Below are 23,875 nucleotides of genomic sequence, written 5' to 3' on the forward strand. Positions count from 1 at the left end.
AAACATTGAGAGGTGGATATGTATGAGAGTAAGATCACTGCTGAGTAAGAGTAAAGATGAAAGTTATGCTAAAGCGGAAATTTCTCCAACCTGCAAACTAGGGAACCTACAAAATGTCACCTTCAGGAAGATACCAGAGCACTCTGTTCCTCTCAGCATGACAGCATTTTATTAGACAAATGATGACACACTTCACTGTTTAAAGGACAGTAGTATACATTCAGATCAAGTCATCTGTACAGTACAGAGATAGAGAGGTGCAGGAGAGGTGATGTATGACATCCAGTGATGTTGGCCCAGTGGCCTCATGTGTGGGCTTTCTGTAGCAACAATTTCTCTAGCTGACAAAATACTGTAGCCTTACTGTATCTGAGTTATTGATTCACACTTTGAAATCTTTGGTCATTTAGGAAAGTCTATTCAAGCTAATAATTGAATGTGATTCTTTCTTTTCTTTTGTTTGTTCAGTAAGAGTTGATGTGATTGTTAAAGCAGAAAGGTTTTTAGTAGTCTTGGCCTCAATGAGAAATGACAGATCACAGAAAAGAGTACATGTTTTGACTGTTAAAATGACTCCACTGATTCTAGTTGAAATTATTTCATTTGGATTAGTGATGCCATTATATATGGTCTCACTTTTAAATATTTAGCATTAGATTTTATGCCTTTACATCATGTTTATCTCCATCAAAGCCTCCAGCCATCTGAGCTTGGATCAAACTGCATAAGAGTCCATGTGTTGCAGAGCAGGTGTGCAGGAGGAGTCACTGGGGTGGGTGCAGTGGGCAAACACTTTAATACTGCGTTTTGGCATCATGTAACTTGAACTCCATACGACACATTCCTTTCATGTCTCAAAACTCTTCTTTGAATGAGCTATAAGGCGCTGAAATCACTACATTTGAGTAGAGCTATCTTGGTTGCACTGTCTGTAAGGCTGCCCTCAGTTTTCATACTCAGTGGAAAGGCGAGCACTGGATACACATGAGGTTCTTAAGCAGCAAAAAAAATGTTTCCTTCATGAATCCTCAGTGAGTCTTTACAAACATTTTCCCTCCAAGTGGATGGACATGAGACACAGACACTCTGAGTAAAGCCTCCGAGTAAACAACAGCTTCAACTACACTGAACCTTTGAACAAATGAACACAGACTTCACTTGTCATGTAAATAAACACCTACACATCACTTTTTTCAGAACAGGACAACAACATCACATCTCATATATGACGCAAAGCGGCGGTAGGGAGGCCTGGTGGCTACAGAGACATGTGCCCTGCTGAAGTGTCCATGAGCAAGTCACTATGATCCCTCATCAGCTGCAAGGGGCGCTGCTCAGGAGCTCAGTAGACCCTGACCTGTGGGCTCCCTGTGGAGAAGAGCTTTTGGAATGAAGGAGGATTATTATCAATACATCCAATTACGCACGGGGAGACACATGTTGGAGTCAATGTAATCCATTGGGTGTGAATGGTGACATCCTGTCAAGACTGATATCTGCCTCGCAGTCCTCCAGGTCACAAACCGAGTCGGTGGCGTTTTCATTGTTATGAGAAAACTGTGAAATCCTGTCAAAAGCCTCTTCATGTTCAATACATTCAACCACGTTGGGGATCATGTTGACATAGGCGTTTGCGATTTCCTTGTGGATCAGGGTGTCTTGGTTGTATGAGACCAGCTCGTTGCTGATGTTAACAGTTTCCACTGGTGTGTTGGAGCAGAAATAGCGACAGCCCAATAAACTCGCGAAGGCCTTCCTGAACTCGGCGTTGAATGCGTAAATGACGGGGTTCAGGGAGGAGTTGGTCCAGCCGAACCACACGAATACATCGAAAGTGGTCTCGCTGACGCACGGCAGACCCGCGTCTCGGTCTGTAGCAGGTCTGTCGCAGAACGGGACCATGCAGTTTAGGATGAAGAAAGGTAACCAGCAACACACAAAAACACCCATAATCACCGAAAGAGTTTTGAACACTTTGGTTTCCCGTTTAATCGACGTTTTCAAGGTGTTGTGGTGTTGGCACTCTATTCTGTTGGTCCTGCAACTTTGCGCGTGTTCTGCCGCTCTCTCCAAGGAGGCTATTCTTCTAATTTGTATTTGTGCAATCCGATAAATTCTGGTGTAAGTCACAATCATAATTGCTACGGGAATATAGAAACTTATCAAAGATGACGATATAGCGTATTCTCTGCTCAGGCTGGAGTCGCAGTTCTCCTCCATCTGCCGACTCGTGGAAGAGTTGTGCGTCCCAGTCATGTCGTCACCGCCGGCTTTGTGCCAGTTTAGCTGGACCGGTATGAATGAAATAAGTACAGACAACGTCCAAGTGATGCTAATCATAACAAAGGCAACTCGCTGGGTCATTTTCCTCTCGTAGCGGAAGGGGCTCGAGATGGCCCAGTATCTATCCACGCTGATAATGCAGAGATTGAGGATGGATGCGGTGGAGCACATAATGTCAAAAGCGACCCAGACGTTACAGAAAGTGCCAAACGGCCAATATCCCGCCACTTCTGCCACAGCTTTCCACGGCATCACCAGAACGGCCACGAATAAATCCGACAAAGCCAGGGAGACGATGAAAATGTTGGTGACTTTGGTCCGCAGGTGCCGAAAGCGCAGCACCGCGGAACAGACCAGGATGTTCCCGAGCAGGGTCCATAGGATGAGCAGGGACAGCAGACAGCCCGTCAATGTACGCACGACCATATCCTTCCCCCCGTCGCTTGTTACCTCTGTTTCGGTGCTGTTCCACATAATCTCCCCGAGGGGTGCCGGCACAGAGTCAATCCCCTGCACCGATGAGAGATACTTGGCTGGGTTCTCCATGTGCCTCTTCAAGTAAAACTGCAGTCCATTACTCCGTGCGCGGGGACGGGCGCACTCATCAGCAACTCACCGTATTGTCCCCATTGATTCGCTGGGCTGCCAGCCTGATTTGGAGTGCAAAACAGACGGAAAGAGAGAAGAGAGCGCGTTAAAACTGAGCCGAGCGACGTGCCAGGCGCGCTGAGGGACTGTAACGCAGCATGCAGTGGCGAGCGCATGTTGCAGCCTTGCTGGCCCGGTCGTCTGACCTGGCTGTCTCTGTGAATCTCTCAGTCCGAGCGCGGTGTGGGAGAGGAGGGAGTCCCTGTAGCCAACACACTAACCTAACCAGGGCTGGGCGCATACACCATCGCGCCTCCTTTGTGCGTGGTGCTACGCACAGCACGAGGAAGCCCTCAACATTTTGAGGGTTCTTCGTTGGTGGAAACTCCAAGCTGCGTAATTGCAAGCTTTAAGTCATTTTCATATGTGTGGATTATCTATCCTCCAGTGTGTATAATCTATATTTTACATTACACAACACTGCGGTGGAAGCACTGACAGTATGGAGTGTTGTTCTGTAAGACTGAACAGTGTGAGGACTATATAGGCAAAATATTTCAAAACATTTTTAATATTCAGGAGAAAGCCTACCAGAATAGTAAAGAGGAGTCTCACATGGAGTCTACAGTAGTAGCACTTAAGGAACTGTCCATGGTTCTGAAACAGCAAACAGCCTCTGGCACAGTCTATCTATCTATCTATCTATCTATCTATCTATCTATCTATCTATCTATCTATCTATCTATCTATCTAACTATCTATCTATCTATCCTGATCTAGACTACAATCCCCCACCCCATAGGTCTGTACACTGTTTTACAGCACTTCCTTGGAGCATGAGTCCAAATTTAATTAATTCCTTTATTCCTTTATTACCCAGTACCATAATGAAAGCTGCAAGTGTGACTGCAGTGCATTGTAAAACCACCAAAACTCTTCTACACACACTTTCAGCCTGATATAAAAAAAATGTCTTTAATGAGGAAAGGTCTTTGAAAATGAGGAAAAATCAATTATTTTCCGAGTGCCACTGAATACTGGTGGTTGTTTGCCCTCTGACGACCACCGACTGGAGGTCATAGCTCACCCACTTTTCAAAGATGCCTGAACAGGTGAGTCACACTCACACTCTCGGCGGGCATGTTAAACCAGGAGCTCCGCGCGCCCTGAGTCGTCGTGCGTCTGTGCAACAACAACAACAGCAGTAACCACCGTTTCCGGCTTTGAAACGTCACGGATATTTTTAGATGTGTCTGAATTCCTGTCAAATCGTTCTGACACAACGTCAAAATAATCTCCCGACGCCAAATTCTCTGGAGTAAACTAATCTCGGGATGTCATGTCAAGAGGCAACCTGTGTCCGGCACATTTGGGCAACTAGTTGAGACATTATACAGACATTAATAACAGAACCGGGGAATTAATGTTTAAATAGCCTATCAAAGTTTGATGCAGACTGACAATGGCCACAGAAAACAATGTCTAAAATGAGTTTATGTGGAACATTGTTACTGACATTTAAGTGAAAAGAAAAAACACGAGACAACATACATTAAGTTATTGTGTCAATGTTTATATTCGAAATAGTTACCAGATGATTATTAATTAATATGTAGTAACAAATTATTGGCACTGTATGTGTGTGCGTGTGTGTCTGTGTGTGTGTGTGTGTGTGTGTGTTTGAGAGTGTCAGTTTTTAAAATCATTTTCTATACTTAATTCTATACTTTAATTCCTCTCTATACTTTAACTGCGTCCTCATGTGTTTAAGTGAGATCTGTCTTAAGAAACCATGAGGAAGTGACGGCACAATAATCCAAGCTGTATTTGCGTGTAGTAGGCTACAGGAGCTTTTGGAGTGCTCTGACAAACTAACATATATACGTGGCGCCACCCTGTGGTGTACGGGTCTACTACAATAGCTGCTTGCTCAAAAGTTCAATGAAAATGTAGGAAAAAAATCAGTAAGCAGATCCTTGATGTTAAGAGGAGCAGATAACATAAGAGGAGATAAAATAAGACACGTGACAACCCTCGTATATGAAAAAAACTTTTATTTCATCACTATTGTACACATAATTTCATGAGCACCATTTCATCTGAATTTCACAAAATCGTATCACAGTGTCTGAAAGATGATTTTGATCAGCATGACAGTATTTACAAAGATGATATACAATATAATATTGCAGTTTTCACCTAAAAAAACAAACGAGGATTTTACTACAAGTTGGCACAAATAGTGAGAACATATACAGTGGATAGCACCAGGTTGATAACTTGCTAGACGTCTGAAATGATACATTGATTTGATATAAAACTGTACAGTACATATCTATGTGTGTGTAATATCAAAAAGAAATGTGTAATGGCACAGGCTGGGATGACTTTTAAAGCTGATTCTTCATGTGTAAACATACAGTCCTTCATATTCATGTTGGTGTAATAATCCTGGAACTTTTCTGATACAGGAGGAGTTTAGAATACAGTGACTGTCAAGCTTCAGCAGATTCCTACTTCTTATTATATAGACGCACCTGATATGAACAATATTAAACCAAGATGGAACAAATGTTTGGCAGTAAATTTGCGATCTGACCTTGTACTCCAGCAAAATCAAAACAGCGCTACCCATTTTGAACATAATTACCATTCATTTTCACAGAATAGGGAATTATCAGCCTACAAGAGGAAACTGATGAACCTTAAATGATTGAGAGAGGCAGGTGCTGGTTCTGAGAACTGTAGTCCAACACATAAAGATTATTCAAAACATAGTGCTGTGCAAAGATTGTCACTCTTTTTGTAGCTCAAGTGTTGCATGCTGTTCCATTAACTACTTGAACTTCTAAGAGAAGAAAATGAGAACCTCATCCATATGCATATTTCAAATGCAGATAAAATATGGATCAAGGGCTACACCATTGCACTTGTGGTTCTGTCAAATACAGTACTATCCCCTTATTTGATATTTGAGACTAACAGGTGTTTCAGTGGCTTGACTGTAGTATGTTCATGGTAATCAAGTGAGTAGTCTATTACATAGTTTAAGTCACTAACATGAAACAGAACAAAATGTGCGTGTCAGATACAGCATATATATTTTATATAATGTACCAGTCAGGAAAACCTACTGAAACATGACTACAGAACAAAAAGTACAAAGAGCCCTTTTTTAAATTCTTGGTACCAAAGGTTCTTTTCATCACCATCTTTAATAAGCCTTGCGTTGTACACAGTAATTCTTCAAGGAACGCAGGCTAATAGGTTTGTCTTCTTCTGTAATCCCCACACTGAGGGATCTGTGTTTTGTTTGTCTCCACGGCTTGCTTTCAAGTCTGTTGGAGTCTGACCCAGACTGCCTCCTGAATGGTTGACCTGCGCTGTGAGACACTCTCGGGAGCCGGTGGTGACAAGTGTTCTTGTGCATGTTATCTAGCTTTGTCAGACATCTACTATTCTGTCAGACCCGGCGGAACACCTCGAAGAGGGAAGCAACAGCGTGCATGCGGTAGAAAAGGTTCAGAGGGACGGCAAAATTGAGAACTGTGGTCCATATGTTGAAGCCGTATGTCTCCTGTTCCAGCCCGTTGTCGTACTGCGGCCGGCAGCCAAAGGCAGGGAGGATCCACAGCTGAAAGAAAGAAAGAAATTACATTTTGTTAAAACAACAAGCTGTCATTTCTGCCTCTGATAAAGAGACGGACAGAACGAAGCAAATACTGTAAAAAAGGGACATTTGGATGGTCAAATCTGATTTGAATTCCATCTTTAAAGGAAAAGTTCAACATTTTGGGGAATACTCTTATTCGTTTTCTGGTGGAGAGTTTCATTGATACCACTCTCATATTCTCTGCTAAATATGAAGCTATAGCCAGCATCAGGTTAGCTTAGCTTAGCACAAAAGCTAGCCTTGCCTGTTTCTATAAAATGGTAACAAAACCCACCTACCAGTACCTCTAAAGCTCACTAATTAACATGTTATATCTTGTTTGTTTAATCTGTACAAAAACCTGAGCATAAAAACATTAATACGCTGTTTTAGGAGTTACTAAAAAATTTACCACAACCAGTAAACTTCCTGGTGTCTCCGCTGGTTACCTGGCAGCTGCTCAGAGCAATCTGGCACATAACTCTCCATAGAGAGTGATCTTCTCATCTAACTCTCAGCCAGAAACCAAAAGTGTATTTCCCAAGATATAAAACTTTTGCTTTAACTTCAGCTAATTATAATAAAATTCACAAAAACACGTCTCCATTTAATCTCATCTACAATCAATTGTCTGTAATTCTGTTTTTTTGACATGCTCACCGAAATGTTGCACATTATCAGGAACACAGCAATGTTCTTCAGGATTTGCCTCTTAACATTCAGGGTTTCCACTACTTTGTTTCCCACGGGAAGAGGCACCTCCGAAGGTTTCCTCGGACAGCTGTACACCTGTCCGCTCTCTTCCTGCTCATTCTCCATGGTAACACAGGTCCTGTCTGGAGTCTCATAGGCTCGGTTGATGATGCCATCATACGGTGGGGCCAAAGAAGAAGTCACTGAGAAGATTTTAGGAGCAGCTGGTAACTCAGGATCCTCCCGCTCTCCATCCTCTTGCTGGCGGTAAAGAGACTCTATGATGAAGAGATTCTGGACGTACTTCTCCAACACAATGAGCAGAGAGTAGATGAGGTTGGTCCAGCGGTAAGGAGGGCTGCTGTTTGTGCCTAAAACAGCCACTATGCTGCACCAGGACATCAACCAGGAGCCGATAGAGGATCCAAACAGCAGCTCTGTGTCCAGCTGTCTGGATGGGTTCTTGGAGGTGTCCAACGGCATGTGGTCCGCTCGGTATATGAGCAGACCTGAAGCACCAGCAGAGCACATGAACACGAGCATGACGATGCCATAAATGTAGAACATAGAAATGGCTGACTGACGTGTTTGGAGGGACTGCTCCACATTGGTGATGTAAACCACCAGGATCCCAATGGTGCTCGCCAGGGCAAGTAGACCCAGAATGGGGCCTAATGTCAAGCTCTGGGTTTTTGTAGTCAGCCTTTTCCGATTTGAGGAGAGGTCAATGGTCCGTCCAATGTTTTTCCACATGACAAAGAGCATGGCGGAGACAAAGATGTGATATTCAATGTTGAAGGGATAGAGATAGCTGAGGGTGCTGGAGAACATGGAGCAAGTGCTAGTGGTGCAGTTACAAGAAGGCTCTGAGTGATCTGCAAAAAACAAATCAAAAAAGGATGCAAATGCATGGGAGATCAGAAAGAGAACTGTTTACATGCTGTTCTAATTTAACACTGTTTGTCTATGTTTCAATTGATAAAACCACCTCCATCTATCAGGCCATGATACCATACTGGCAGAAAGAAATAAAAAGCATAAATATTAGAATAAATACACCCCTCAAAATACATCTGTTTTGTGTGTATACTCTATTCCTTGTGACAGGGGGAAATTTACACCTCTGTCTCTAGACTTTACATCATGATGGAATTTCATCTTGACATACTCAGGCCTTAAAAGCCTTGAGGCAAAATTATAACTACCCAACCGTTACTCTGTGTTAAGTGGAATATATGTAAATGTTTCATGAGGATCATTTTAAAATGCAGATTAGATTTGTTGAATATTTTGTTCAAGTGCCATCTCATTTATACAGTTTAACACAGTCTCTTCTGGAGGATGCCAGACCTTTGAACAGCTGAGAGTAGACTGCTTTGTTCACATGCATGTAGAAAGAAAGAAGCTCATGTCTATCCCCTAATCCAATGTTTCCCTAACCTTTTTGACTTGTCACCCCTTATTATTGTCTGTTTAACTTTGAGTTTACTAGTTAGACCAATTCCACCAAAAAGTTTTTTTTTTTTTTCAAATAATTTTTTGAGGCCCAAAGAAGTAAAATTATCCAGTAGTTCACAAAGAATATCAAAGATTAAAGGATAGAAAGAATAAACATAGTCTTGTGTAGCAGAAATGTGTTTTTTCAGCTTTTTAATTGTGTTAATCTTCTCGTGACCCCTTAAATTTATCTTGTGACCCCCTGCTGGGGTCCCAATCCCAATATTGGGAATCATTACTCTACACTAATGCCATCTCAATAACTGGTATCACTACAACAACAAAGCTAGAAAGCTCTATATTTCTACCCTCACACTAAATTCAAAGCAAAAGACTGTCTGCTTCCTTTAAGATTATTTTTTGGGGCATTTTTGTCTATATTGGATAACTGAAGGTGCAGACACGGACTGAGAGATGAGTATGGCTGGAATATATACAGTATATCTATATTGACGTTTCAAAATGTTTTAGATTTGTAATAATACTTTAATTTGAAGTAACTGTAAAGGCCAGTATTTTGTTTTACAATTGTGCCTCTTTAAATTAATTTGATGGCAGTGGCTTATAAAATCAAAGTTTCAATCATGTTTTGTTTTTTAATAAAGGTATGGGCCACTCCATAAAAATGTTCAATATTGCCCCTTGATGGTCAATATTCATAGTCATATTCTACTCATTTAAATTTGAAATTTCATTCATTAGCCGAACTCTTCAACATCTCAGATGTTGATGACAAAGCACTTTTTATACTTATTACTCCTTGTAAACCTCACTACAACTCACTATGGTAATGCTGTTGCCCTCTAGAGATCAAATGCATCCTCCTACCCCTCCTACCCCCCAAAGGCCACCACTATGGTCCTGCACCCTTTAATTAAAAAGGGAACAACAGTCAGGGTGCAGCCAGCCTCACAGTCAGCCGGATATGAGGAGGAGCAGCCGAGCCCCCCAACCCTAGGCTTAGATGTATCAGTTACTGTAATTGCAGCACCCTTGGGAGTAAGCAGCCTGGGACAAAGCCGTCTGAGGTCAAGCGGGGGGTTGCCAAGGAGAGTGGTGGTGGCTGAAGTGTGGGGAAAGGACTGGGGAGGGGGCCTCAGCACTAGCGACACTGTGTATCTCCTGAAACCTAATAGAGAGACGTTCGACACAAACAAGAGCCACTGGGCTGCTGATCTAACCTCCCTTCCCCTCGCAACCCTCCTCTCCTTCCCTTTTCTTTTATCCATTGAAGTGAGCTCTCAACTGGACTATTGTACTTTTCTTCCAGGTACAAGCCAGCAATCGACCCCTTGGCCCTTACCTATAGTGAGGTTTCTGTAGCCCAGGGCAGAGAGTCTTCTCATATGGTTGTTCAAGAAGTGCTCGGCCTCTGACATCACGCCGTTGCTCCACAGGAGGAGGTTGGTGAAGACTGCATGGATTACACCAAATCTGAAAGACAAACAGTTAAAAGCAAGGTTAATGACCAACTGTCTAACAGCATGTTATTGTTATGACTCAGTTTGCCATTATGTGCATGCATGTAAATTCATATTTTACACATTCTTTAGTTGCTGCTGAGATGTTTCATGACTAAATTGATATGAAAACAACTAACCTCTTGTTAAATTATAATGTCACATGTTTCACATACCTCTCAAATGTTTCAAAACTCTTGATGACGTCCTTGATGTGAAACCAGAGAAAATACACCTAAACAAAACCAAAAGCAGAGACACAAAAACTTACTATAGAAAAACTTGACCACACATTATCCAAACATAATGCATATTAAAAGCATATTAAAACATATTTGATCAAAGTGCAAAAATATACTCAATAAGAATTATTTAAGTCCTTATCCCCTGTCAGTTGCACTAAAACTACATGGACAATGACAGGATTATATTGTTGCAGCAACTCTGTGCTCGCCTGAGCAACAAAGGGCACATTATTCCAAGACCTACCTGGTTAAGTGGTGCACAGAAAAAAGACACAGTGTCTAACACCGCTGAAAGATTATCACTTTATTGAAATTAAAGCAGGGTTGTAAACTTACCTGTGCTATGGTGTGAGTTGCATGGATGACAGGATATACCCCAAGCACAGCCGACACACAAGACTGATAGCCAACATAATACCCGATTCGGAAAGCGTCCATAATCAGTGAAAGCAGCGCAAGTAGAGTCAAACCACCTACAGAAAAAAAGAAATAAGGATTTAAGTTCTTGACACTTGATGAAACAAACTAATTCAAAATGTGCCTCGGCTTAATGGCAAAACAAATCACTTTTCAGGTTTTCTTAAACCCCGTTTGTCAAACCACATCACATAAGGATTGTGGTTTTTGAATGATCACTTGCATACTGAAATAGACATCTGTAACCTCTAAATACATGGCAAAAATGGCATCAATTTGCTATTTTACGCATTTACTGCTATAATCTTACAAACTGACCTCTTATCCAACATGTAGTGGCGTGGACATCTCTCTCAGTCCGCGTGTTCGTCCGTCTGTCCCGCACCAGGATGTACCACATCATCCAGATCAGCTGGAGGATCATGAGGCCGGTGACAAAGGACAGCAGGTGCTCTTCCTGGACAGAGGGGCCATGGTTCGCGATGGCCAGCATCAACGCCGCCCCGATCAGCAGCAAATTGGCCCCGTACTGACCGCTGAGGATCTCTGCGTTCTTCTTCGGGTAGTCCCCTGACAAATTGAGTTTTAGTTTGGTGAAAATCTTCTTTTCTTGCTCGGAGCTGGACGATGAGGAGGAACTGTGACGGTATTTGTTTAGGCACATAATATCCAGGCCACTGTGTTCCACCATAATGGGAGAAATGTATAAAGATCGCAGTGCTGAGAGAAGAGTTAAGTCAAAGCCGCGCGCTATAAGTGCATTTGAGGGAGGCCAGGTGCGTAACCTGTTGCTACAAGGTGGGGATTCAGACGGATAAGTACTGTGCCAAACATGCTCATTCAATCTTCAAGGTCCGGCTCAGTGGTCACGCAGAGTTTCAATGTCCAGCCTCGCTGAAGATGGACTTGATAGATGCTATTGTCATCTTGTAACCCTGAAACTGAAATATCTAGTGGTGTAACAGGCTCACCGAGTCACTGAAAATGGGAGATTGCGTTTCAGTCTTTGGTGATCCCAGACCCCCGTACTCTTGAAACTCCCATATGATTCTGAGAAATCACTGGGCCTGCTGTGCCAACCATTCACCGCCTAAAGAAGCAAAAACGCTAAGCACGGAACTATCCACAATAACAGAAAAAAAAAACACGAGCTTCGTCCAAATCCACCTCCTCAGTTCAGCTGCCAGACAGTCTTTCCAGGTCTGCTGAAATCCTCTCAGGGTGGCTATCGGGTGTTAAGCACACAGGCCTGGACGAGATGAAAAGGAAGATGACATTTCACAAACCTGCGATTTTAACAGGGTGGAGGCAAGTGACCTGTCCTGACAGCGCGTCAAATCCAAAGTGCCACCAACTCAGCTCTTTATGTCCACCTGAGTTTGAGATGTGGTGTCAAAAAAACTTTTGAGAATAAAAAAGAATCAGATTTCAGTAGTGAAAATCACAGTAGCTGCTTGTGAGTGGATGTCAGGAAAGAAAAGACTGATCAGCACTGAGAGCTGTTATGGATATGACCGTGTAACCTCCGGTTCATTATATAGAGCCTGGGCGGATGCGCGCAATCTGCATAACAACAGGAGGGCTGTTGACATGTGTTATGATGTGTTATGTTAATGTTGATGGAGGTAATTAAATCTTTTTAATCAATAGTGTCTTTAAACAAATTTCCTTTATAAGAAAAACTGCATAATTGAGAAGTTAATCACAATTACTCAAACTGGTAAACGCCGCCTGATGGCTTTTAAAAACGAAATAATAGTAAATAATTGGTGTTGGTTGTCCTCACATGGAAAACTGGTGATGGATTATGAGTGAGAGAAATAATGGTAACCCAACTGTCTGAATAGTTGGCAAAATACTGATACAGATTTCCAAAATATTTTTTTACTCATTTATTTCCATGAATAACTAATATCTCAACTAGCCATGACGTCAAGTTTTGTTAAAACAATGAAACTTTGACGTGTTTTGCAGTGTGTTTTTAGTCTTTTGAGAAGATAACTATGCAGGCTACAGTGTAAACATACAGGACGCAGAGCAATAAGGACTGCGCGCGAGAGCAGCGCACCATTGCGCACACGCCCCCCCCCCCCCCCCCCCCCCATCACGAGGACTGTGCACATCTTCAAGTCATCCGCCGAGTATTGATTTTCTGATCACTGATAATCGGGGCGATAAAGAAAAAGAGTAGGATCTATTCATTAGGCCACTTTATCAGTGTACTTTAATGAGCGTGGTCTGAACATTTTGATTGAATTAAGAAATGCTCTTAGCTCTCTTTAGTTTACACTTCAGGGACATCCCAAAACAATCCCATTGATTTTTGAGCGCAGTTGGACGACACAGTGACGACGTCAAACAGTGTGATTAATTGTAAAAGTTTTACTGTCATCGTGAAAAAGAAATTTATTTAAAAAGCCGAACATCGCACACAATAAGCTGATGTACAAACATTACTAACCCATCGAGAGGGGTTTTGTGTGAGATGATGGATCCATCGCTTCTTCATCTGTAGAACAATGACTAACGTGACCGATTAGAGCGTCATCACCCGTGAGTTCAGGAGAGATTATTTGATAGGACAGACATAGTTCAGGAAAACAACATCTGCAGTATGATAAAGCTGGGCCTGTCTTTTTGATCATGTCTCCTGTTGTCAGAAATAAACCCACTGTAACATTATTAACATCTGACCAAGAGCTAAGGACTTTAAATATTGTTATGGTATCACGTGTGTAGAAATTTATGTGCTGCATCCTACTAATAACGCTTAATGCTGGACTTTGTTCCTTTTCATAAGGCCTTCAGGGAATATTTGCTGTACACATGAACAGCTGTGCATACTGTCAGTGGTGGAAAGTAATCAAATACACTTACTCAAATATTGTACTTGAGTACAATTTAGAAGTATTTCACTTGTGTATTCCCATTTTATGCTAAATGTTTACTTTTTAATCAGTTACATTGATTTGACAGCAATATTTAGCAGTTATTTCTAGATTAAATTTTCACAAATATCCACTTATAAAATTCTGTACATATATCAATGCGTCAGTAATATGGATGTAATAGTAAAGCAAGGCTGTCACTTTCAATGGAGCATGTTTATATGGTGGTATTAATATGGAAATTTTACCACCACTAACATTAAATATACTGAATAATGAATAGCCATTATCAACACACTGGAGGAATAAGTCAAACTGTAATGAGGCTTTAAGTAGCTATGAACTCTATGAACTATCTCAAATTTAGGCATCAAAACATGTAATTTGACTTGATTACAGTCAGATGGATCTAAGCAGGTCATCATAAGTAGGTTTAAAATATACATTTGTGTAAAGCCTGGCCTTTTATATCCAGTAAATGCTCCAAACTCTGAAAATAATAGTATTGAATGAATGCATTGATCTTATTTTTATTAACTTAACTGTATGTACTGTAACAGTGTAAACAAAAACTGAACATTATAAGATTTAATAGAAAGACAAAATTTATGTTGTACTGGACTGCATTAGGTTTTTACGAATGTATAAACTGGTCAGTATATGACTGAACAGTTAAAGGTAGTTTTGATCATATGAAAAATGCTGTATGTGAAAAGAAACAAGAAATTTAAAGTTGATGATAATTTTCCAAGCATGTCCCCTTGTTCTCAGGTAAGTTCTTTCTATTTTAGCTGCAATTTCAGGTCCAACTATTATCTTGCAATCTTGTAGTTTTTAATTGTTTTTTTTTTGTTTTTTTTGATGTTGTACATCTTCAAGCAATGATAACGATTTTCTGCAGTAAAAGTCATTATAAAAGTTTATTAAAGAAAAAACATTTTACAGAATATAAGCTGAAGTCTTCACATTCTTTAGCACAAACTTGAGAAAAAAAATAAAAATAAATTTAAAACTCTGTTGGTTTCATTACATAGTTTTAAGTGGTGAGACACTTCTTGCAGTTTTTCTCCATTGCTTACACACATATTTCTACATATAAACACAATGAGCCTTTTGACATGTTACAGTAAGACATGCACAGGCGTAAATAATAACTTTTAATAATGGCTGAATTCTCTTTGGCTGCTTCAGTTTTAAAGCCCTGCTATCGTGTGTGCTGCTCATCGTCATGGCTTAATGGGAAAGGTCTGCTGTGAAAATGCCCTTTTTCTCAAAACATTCATTTCTCTCTGACTGCAAAACCTTCTTAGAATAGTTTTCATTAGTTATTTACACATTTTCTTTGGGAAAACACAGCAATGACAAATCCTAAACTCAGATGCTAATACTCTCAGCACATCAGCACCACAGCAAGGCTGCCTCAGTATCTGACCTATCGAAAATCATTAATACCAACTGGCTGTGTTGTCTTGGCGGAGAGATCAGATATCTTCACAACTACAGTAAATAAAATATGCTTCAGGTGTAGGCCTACTGTAACCAAACAAGGAATGGTGTGACAGACGGAGAGGAAAGAGCACAGCAGAGGAGAAAAACAAGTTAGATAGTTTCAAATGACATTTAGGACACTATTGTTGACTATGTGGTGTATCATGGTCTCAGCTTAAGAGACGCTGGTCATTGTGTCCAGCCAAATCTCAGCTGATATACAGGGGCCTTGGTCATCTAAACTTTTCGAAGGGTGAACATTTTCACCATATAATGACATTAAGAATCTGTAGTACAGCACAGAATATTAAACAGGCAGGTCCTGTCATAACAAGGAAAGAAATTCTTACAGATAATTAAATATTTTCAATTATACACGAGCTGAGTATAAAAGCCATAGAGAGAATTCTTAAACACCAAATTAACATGACAAAGATCAGACTGGAACAAGGAACTGAGACAGCAGTGTGTCCCAATAAGCATTTATCTTGTGTTATTGTCATTTTTAATGCATAAATTGTATTATATATTTTACTATGGTAATAATATATTATACTTTTGGCCTTTTTTTCTATTCAGACAACACTTGAATTTGAAGCTGATGAAGATCAGCATCTTAAATATTTACTAAATGTTTCCCTCATAGACATTTTGACAGTTGTTTTAAAAGTTAAGTGCTGTGCTGAGAGCATGTTTTCTCAGCTACATTTGAAAAGGGAGATGTACTGTATATGTGTGGTTTGATGGGAATATACCATAATGATAAGTGAGAAGATAAGGTGGTGGTGTTTGATATGGTTTAATGTGTTGAAAGTTTATGGAAGGTGGGTTTACTGTACTGATACCAGTGCTGAGGTTTGAGGAAATGTGTCAATGCAGTTGGCAATTTGAGCGCTTTGTAAGAAATATTTGTAAGCAAAGGAGAAAAACTGTTGCATACAAAATTCGACATCATAGCTAATAAGTTGGGATTCCGGAGCTGCAAAACAAAAGGAAAGATTATGTAAAGCTGTGATTCTTCAAGTATGAAACATTGGTATTAAATATGTAATGTTTAATGATACAAGATTTCACACCATATACTTTACATGTTCAACAAATACAATGTTATACATTCAATAAAAAGAGATTTAATGAAAATTCAAAATTACAAAAGTGCTTAAAAACAAGGAGCGTCATCCTCACCCATCACATTCATCCAAGCAAAGAGATGAACATGACCACACCCATGAACTGAGTGAAGAGGATGAGTGGAGTGAAGAAGGACCACACCGGCCACAGTGCTATGTTGAAACTGCAAGAGAAGGACACACGTTACTTAAAAATATTCACAAACTGGAACTGAAATTTGATGACAAGTTGAGTATTTATCAGTTTTGATGAATCATTAAATATTAGCTGTATACATGTGCTTCCTACACTGTCATGTTGATCTCACAGTTGATTCAGAGGAAGAACGTGGGAAGCTAATCAATGCCAGTCAAGTTTTAGGGTTGGTACTGCTAACAAAACAAATGTGTACACAATTAAAGCTTGGTGCTCTCATGCTTCCCACATAATCTAATCATAGGCTGCAATCAACCAACAAAGATTCGCATGGAAATGGCTTCATGATTTAAATGAGGAGGATTAGCTCATCGCAGGACAAAGAAAGTTTACAGGTCAATCAATAAATGACTATTGAGATGTCATAAATAAACAACATTAGCAATGAATCACACGTTAATGTACAAATCAAAAATAAAAAGGGCCATTTAAATTTAAATTTTATTAATCATGATTATTGCCCCTCTCAGCCCCTCGTCAACCACAGACAATCCCACAACAATTAAATAAATAGGTACAGCTAAAACAAGTGCTATAGTAAAGGTCCCACCTTGCACTGTGTTAAGATACCGACCTACTTAAAGATTACTTTTAACTCAGTCTGTCCTGATCTTCATTGATATACAGAGAAAACGGTGGATTGATTTGCACTAGTGTAAAATAATAACAAAAAGAGTTTTTTAAGGCTAAAGAACATTGTTTGTTCTACATATCAGACCAGCAAACCCTCCATATAAAATACTGTACTAGTCAAGTAATTGAGTCTTAGTAAAAGAATAAATAAAGCATATGGCAGTTCAGAGCAGCTCATACTGCCTAGAACACAGGACAAGATTATTTCAATTACAGTATTTCTTAAGTGATTTTAAAATATTACAGGCCCTGCAGATTGTGAGTAATTAAGACAGGAAAGTGAGACAGATGCTAGTTAAGATCAGTCTGTACAATCCTGTACAGTCTAAGGCCTAATCAGGCAAACTAAGTGATAACACCCGATGGGTATAAAGGAACTTTAAAACTCCATTAAGGAAAATTTTCAATATCAACACTTGAAGGGTTTATTTGCTGAAGGGTTGCTAGTACTGCTGAACCAACTGAGAATCAACACCAGCAAATGCCAGCAAAGACCTTCCTGTTGAGCATGAAACAGAGAGTGGTTGATATAAAAAGTCGAGCATTTTGAAAACGTAGAACGTAGAGCTACAATGTAAACCAAATCTGGCCTAAAAGGCGAGTAGATTTGTCACAAATCTCAAAACATACTAAACATATGAGGACATCCCATGTACACCTTCATTTGTGTAATTATGGTCTAGGAGTGCTTTTGCTGGTTTGGACTAGCCCCTTTTTTGTTTGAGTTAAGGAAAATTTCTGTACTGCAGTTGTTGATTTATCTGATGATATCATCTGCAAAAGCACATATTGGCTTACCTCTTCCTCTTCACTTCATGTACCCAAAGAGCTTGAAACAGGTACAGTATGTCAGGTGTTCTTATGATTTTTTTCAAGTTCTTACAACCTAAATCTAATGCTGCTCTACTTTCTTTGGTGTCTGAAAAGAAAATCTTATTGTGTATTTTAAAGTTACAGGAATGACAGAAAGTTAAGGCAACGGGTACTTAATTTCTTCCTTTTTTGCTGTTTTACCTGCAAGATGCACCAATAAAGGCTGCAGTGGTGATGGGAGGAATGGCGGGATACTCTTGGTCGTAGTGCTGGATGCCTTTGAACCACTCCAGGTAGATAATACAAAACATAGCCAGAGACAGGCAGATCCCAAGCAGTACCAGACCCACATTGAACCACCAACTGGAAAAACAGTTTAAAAAGAGGAAATTTTATTTAAAACCTGAATAAAATCTATAAAGACTTATTGAAGCTATTCAAATACAAAAGAAGGTATCGATAACAATATGACACACATTCTCCTAGTGGTATCAAGAAACAAATGACACCACTGAAAAGAAAAAAAATATTCTTGATGTTTTCTGTGAACAACTTTCTGTGAACGTCACAATAAATGCTTTTCAGGAACAACGGTTGCTGTGAGTATGGGTTATATACAGGACCAGAATAATAAACTAGTGTCTCATTACAGGATACTGTAAGCAAGTCGCAGTCAAATAATCATCTCACACTTCTGCCTTGCCGCTCGTCAGAACATGGGCGTTTTCTTTTAAGCGTGGCTACGATGTTTACAAGTGGCCATGCAAAAGGAGAGATAATTACACAAAGGCTATGTCTGAAATTACCTCCCATTTACTACCAAGTGTACTTGCTTTAATTTGGGTTAACTTTTGAGTTTTTGGAATGTAGGGGATAACGAATCAGTGAATGAAAGATAGATTTCAGATACAGTCGAGCATTCTGTGCAAAAAATCCCTCAGATGTTTGAGATCAGAGAGGAAATTCTAGCATCTTCCTTATCTCACTTACCTTTTGATATCATCATTCTCCATGATGTTGTGGAGGAAATCCACGTAGTAGGTCACACTTACAGATGCCACGATCCAGAAAATGGAGTGTCTGTTAATTCGAGGGAGAGGCTTGGCATCTTTTTCCTCTTGACCTGAAACATAACAGGGAAAAAAATAACTTTATTAGTAGTGGGTATTTCAATCTACATGTCTAATTGAAGAGCATGCTTCATTCTAGGACAGCAACTAACGATTATAGTCATTATCGATTAATCTGATGATTACTTTCTCAATTAGTTGTTTGGTCTATAAAATGTCAGTCATTGTTTCCCAAAGCCCAAGGTGTGAGGACTTTCAGAGAAGTGACAGTGATCAACTATTTACACTCCCAAAATGGTTTGGCTATAGTCTTAAATTTTATTATCAGTTAATAAAATGATTTGATATCCTGCAAAGTAGTAATACAGTTTAACAGCACCACATTGCATAACTCTGAATAATGAGAGGCACTGAAAGTGTTACAGTATGGTACTGAACTTACTGCCGAATATGAGATTTCTCTTGCCTTAACAGAATGTGCAAATCCCCACCTTTCTGGTTTAAGGAGCTTTTGAGGTGAAACTGATAGCTTTCTTTGAGATAATCTTACTTCTCAGAGAACTATTAATCTCTATAATTTACTGGTTGATTAAACGTATCAGAGCCTGTTGTTGGCTGCTGAAGTGCTTCAGCATGCTGGTCTGCTCTGTGCAGAGTTCACAATGAACTCCATGCCCCAGACAAGAAGTTGGCCTACATATTTAATCAAAGTTATGCCTACTGGTCCATCTTGTACACAAGATATACTATAGCAAGCTGTCTTGCCAGGAGGACAACTTGAGGGATGTACAGTAGATAATATACGCAGAGATTAATAAAGAAAAGATGACCACTCGACAAATGTTTGGTCTGCTGCTTGTATTACACGTATCTGTTTACACTGGCAAAGAGATGACCCCTGGATTGGAGACTGTCGGAGTAGAGTCTCCCTGTATTATGTTGCTGTGCTGACACAGTGTTTGCTCACAGTCAAAACAATCAAGAATTGCTGGATTTCTGCCAGTGAAGGGCCACAAAGTTGGACAATTGTTCACTGTACAAGCTGCCCACAAACCCCTTCTGACTAAAAATGCTGCAATTACAATCAGCATAGGGCGTTCTGCTATATTTGAAAGGCTATAGCTAACGTTATAGTTTTTGGAAAATTGCAAGTTCTTGAAATACTACACAACAACTGAGATACAAACTGGCCATTCAAACCATAAAGGTTAGCTATTTTCCCAACCATAATTACCTAAGGTTAGCCAGCAAGATAGACTTATAAGTAATTTTGCCAATGGCACTACATAAGGCTATTAACTGTCACACCAGAGCTCTGTATCATTTTGTTTTGAACTGTACGTTACGTTAGTAGCGTTACCATGGAGTGTTAACTGTCAGCTAGCTCTGTCCGCCAACAAACTACCAGCTGAAGTTGGCTAGTAACGTTAGCCAGCTTTACATTTTTAACGCTTACTCTTTTCATCTCCGTCAACCGATGTCGTTGTTTGCATAAGAAACTCCGCATCTCTCTTAAATCTATTCCGCAACGTTGCCAGCTCACTGTCGTTCAGCATTGTGTAGACGCTATCATTAACTTACACTAGCTCTAAACGCTAACTGATTAGAGAACACTTCCTGTTAGACAGAGTCGCATTTTATGACGTACTTCAAAGCGACAGTTGTAGTTTTTTTTGTATTAGATAGATAGATAGATAGATAGATAGATAGATAGATAGATAGATAGATAGATAGATAGATAGATAGATAGATAGATCTTTATTTATCCACGTGGGGAAATTGTCACACAGCAGCAGAGATTTGTAAGGGAATAGAAATAGGAATAATAAGTGTGGAATACAATAAATAAATAAATAAATAAATAATAATACTAAAAATACTTATAAAAATATGTATGATATATGTGTAATGGTATGCATCCGTACTGTATTAAATAAATAACAGAATAAACAGTATAAATGGTACTGGTGTGACAGTTAAAAAGTGCAAATAATGTAGCTGTATGTTATATAGCTGTATGATGAACGGTGCAAACAGTATATCCATATGTATAAACTAGTATAAACTTAGAAATAACTGAATCTAACAAATATCAAGACATAGCTACAGAAAGTAAGCAGATATCAGTTAATCAAACAATCAACCCATTACAAGACATATTAAAAACACATTACATAACTTGAATATATAGTTAAATTATATTCCTAAAAGGGGGTGTTTGGAGTCTGAGTATGCATTTAAAGACATTGCTTTTTTTCCATCAGTCTCAAAGCACTGACATGGTCCACAGACACAGAGCCCCTTTAGCATACGGAAAACAACAGTCTAATCATTTTCTCTACACTTAAATGTTTGGATAATAAACTTTGTTAAAAGTTGAAGGTTATTCAAAAATATTAGTAATGGCAAACACAATATTTTCTCCTGAAAGTAGAAGTAGGCCTAGAAATTTGACAAAACATTGTTAACCTTTGGTGGTAAAGGGGTTAGGGTTAGAGATTTTGTTGACAGTCAGACATGCATATTCCCAAGAAGGTAATAATAAATCTCATATTTGTAGTTTTGGATGGACAAAATTAGAACTTGTAAAGCATACACTAAAATCATGCTAAACCAAGTCTTTGACAAGAGGGAAATATGTTAGTTTAATTCAGTATTTGTAACATACAAAAGAAAGAACATGTCTTATGCAATCACACCAAATAAGTATCAATGGCGAATACATTTCATGTCACAGTGTGTTTTGCATACATCCATTCTCATAGACCCTTTTGACACTGATGACATTACACTAACTACAGCTGGATGGGGGACAAATATATTCAAAAAGGGTAACGGAGGATATTTGCACAGAAAAGTCTGACAAGGCACATTTTCTGCCACCCCTCATAAACCCTGCAGAATGCATAGTAGCTGGTTGTATTCCAAAGTTTATCTTGAATGTATACCTTTACATAGCGCTGGCAAGAATCTGACACTGATGATACCTTTGTCCCATTTCACTCTCAATTTGAAACAAGCCTAAGAGAGACCATGTGCTGTGATGAAACGTGAATAATGCTGCACAGTTAGTTGTTACAGTTATACTACAGTTGTTCCAAGAGCCCAGTTTTGTCAATCTACACTCGCTTGCCTGTTCATTTTGTCAACTTAGGCAAAAGTAGTCTTAAACAAAAGCACTGCAATAAATCTTACCACAATGATATAATCTTTAGTTTGTTGATACTTTTTAAAGATGAGTTTATTTCAAATTTCTGTATTGATATAAAGGGGATTATAACCATTCCAGTATGCAGTCAACTTTTTAGGGAGACTTGTGACTGTGTGCCACTTTGCCCACAGGTCAAGGCAACAGTCTTCTGTTACTTTGCGTACATGAGCATTTATTGTTCCTGCAGATGCACCAGATAAGAGTGTTACCTCAGACTTTGGGATGCCAACCCCCAGAGGTCTGGTGCTTACACTGTGGATTAGTAAGAAGAGAAACAACTGGAATATTACAAGCAGCATACAACAGGTGTGCTGTATAATGGTCCTCTGTGTAATGACAACATTAACGTGATACTGTGTAATTTCTGCTGAACACAGTGGCCACAAGAGACAATTACAGGATAATGATGAATTCTAAAGCGTAATATAACAGTAAGATGAGTAGAGAGGAGTCATAAAGTCAGCAAGCTGACTAATGATAGTTACACAGCAATATCAATCTGAGCTTTGCTACCATTAGCCACTAAATGCAGCTTGTCTGAATCCAAGTAAATGCTGTAACAGCAAAACCCCTGAGTGTACTGTATTAACAGTGTGTTTATTAATTGAAATGTTAAAACAAAATGTAACTGTCTCACAAGTGGAAAAGAATAATAAAGTCAGCAAACTGGGGGGCTGAGGACTGCAGAGGAATGTTATTTCTTCTTTCAGAAACTCAGTCTTTATTTCATAAACAGGGTACCCATTTAATTGCGGGGAAAAAAAACCCATCATAATAGAACATAAAACATAATGGCAGCCATATCTATCAGAACTAAGACCAAATTTCAGGGGTGAAACTGTCCCATGCAAAACATAGTGGCCATATGGTTCATCCTGCAGTATCCAAAAGCAGAAATAAAAGGCTGATCAATCAAATGAAACTAAGACCGTCTTTTCCTGTTTCATTTTCTGAGTATCCTGTGGGGTCTGGATTTTAAAAACAGCGTTAAACAATACATGAGTCCCACTGAGGACTAGAAACACCATTTTAATACTAGCTAACTTGAGTAACAGCTTCACTAATACCCAAAGTATGCAATATACAATTACAGGTAAGCAGTGTGATGAATGAACATCAGTGTTAAACCTGCTGGGATTAGCAGAGCTTCATAAAGCTGGGCATATTTCCTCCTGTAGCTCTTCCTGTGTGTGTGTGTGTACAGAGGTAAAGAAGCTGCTCATTCTAGCGGTGGAAAATCAGACAGCATTAAAACTTCACCTGAGGCTGACACCAAGCGTCTTGCTTCTATGGAGCTTCTGTGTCCCTGGCCAAGTGAACCTCGTTCGGGGTGCCGAGGAATGTGCATTAGCTTCGTCCCGTGTGAGAGTCAAATTCACCTCAGGTGCACCTCTCCCGTTTCCCTTCCCCCACTCCAACATCCAATCCCACAGATAAGGTGCCATTTCCCAGCCTTACCGTGGGCTTGGAATGTGGAACAGAGCAGCCGTCTCTCACTATTGTCATTTTATACATTAAACAACACTGACAATTTCAAAGTAATTTGTAAAATACATGCTGACCAGGCCCACTGCCATCAGCAAAATTACTGAACAGGAACAGGAAAAATAC

At 39.7% G+C, this 23,875-nt stretch overlaps 3 protein-coding genes across 4 annotated transcripts; all 3 read right to left on the reverse strand.

Annotated features, from left to right (window-relative positions):
- Positions 1 to 1,244: 1,244 nt before the first annotated feature.
- Positions 1,245 to 2,992, reverse strand: drd5a (dopamine receptor D5a). The gene has a single exon (XM_044349585.1). The coding sequence runs from the start codon at positions 2,827 to 2,829 to the stop codon at positions 1,447 to 1,449; it is 1,383 nt and encodes a 460-aa protein (XP_044205520.1). The 5' UTR covers positions 2,830 to 2,992; the 3' UTR covers positions 1,245 to 1,446.
- Positions 2,993 to 6,093: 3,101 nt separating this feature from the next.
- Positions 6,094 to 12,300, reverse strand: otop1 (otopetrin 1). The gene is made up of 6 exons (XM_044349488.1): positions 11,154 to 12,300; positions 10,755 to 10,891; positions 10,350 to 10,408; positions 10,017 to 10,147; positions 7,184 to 8,091; positions 6,094 to 6,505 (listed from the first exon to the last, which is right to left on the reverse strand). Exons 1-6 carry the CDS (start codon positions 11,524 to 11,526, stop codon positions 6,335 to 6,337), a joined length of 1,779 nt encoding a protein of 592 aa, XP_044205423.1. The 5' UTR covers positions 11,527 to 12,300; the 3' UTR covers positions 6,094 to 6,334.
- A 2,324-nt stretch (positions 12,301 to 14,624) lies between these two features.
- Positions 14,625 to 23,786, reverse strand: tmem128 (transmembrane protein 128). Of its 2 annotated transcripts, none has more exons than XM_044348512.1 (5): positions 23,525 to 23,786; positions 18,974 to 19,106; positions 18,185 to 18,346; positions 16,397 to 16,505; positions 14,625 to 16,190 (listed from the first exon to the last, which is right to left on the reverse strand). In XM_044348512.1, the coding sequence occupies exons 1-4, from the start codon at positions 23,610 to 23,612 to the stop codon at positions 16,406 to 16,408; spliced, it is 483 nt and encodes a 160-aa protein (XP_044204447.1). In that variant the 5' UTR covers positions 23,613 to 23,786; the 3' UTR covers positions 14,625 to 16,190; positions 16,397 to 16,405. The 2 variants fall into 2 exon arrangements, with proteins under 2 accessions (XP_044204447.1, XP_044204446.1); XM_044348511.1 differs by lacking the exon at positions 23,525 to 23,786 and adding an exon at positions 20,510 to 20,682.
- Positions 23,787 to 23,875: the final 89 nt, after the last annotated feature.

Source organism: Thunnus albacares, chromosome 4 (genome assembly GCF_914725855.1).
Source record: "Thunnus albacares chromosome 4, fThuAlb1.1, whole genome shotgun sequence".
NCBI classification, from domain to species: domain Eukaryota; kingdom Metazoa; phylum Chordata; class Actinopteri; order Scombriformes; family Scombridae; genus Thunnus; species Thunnus albacares.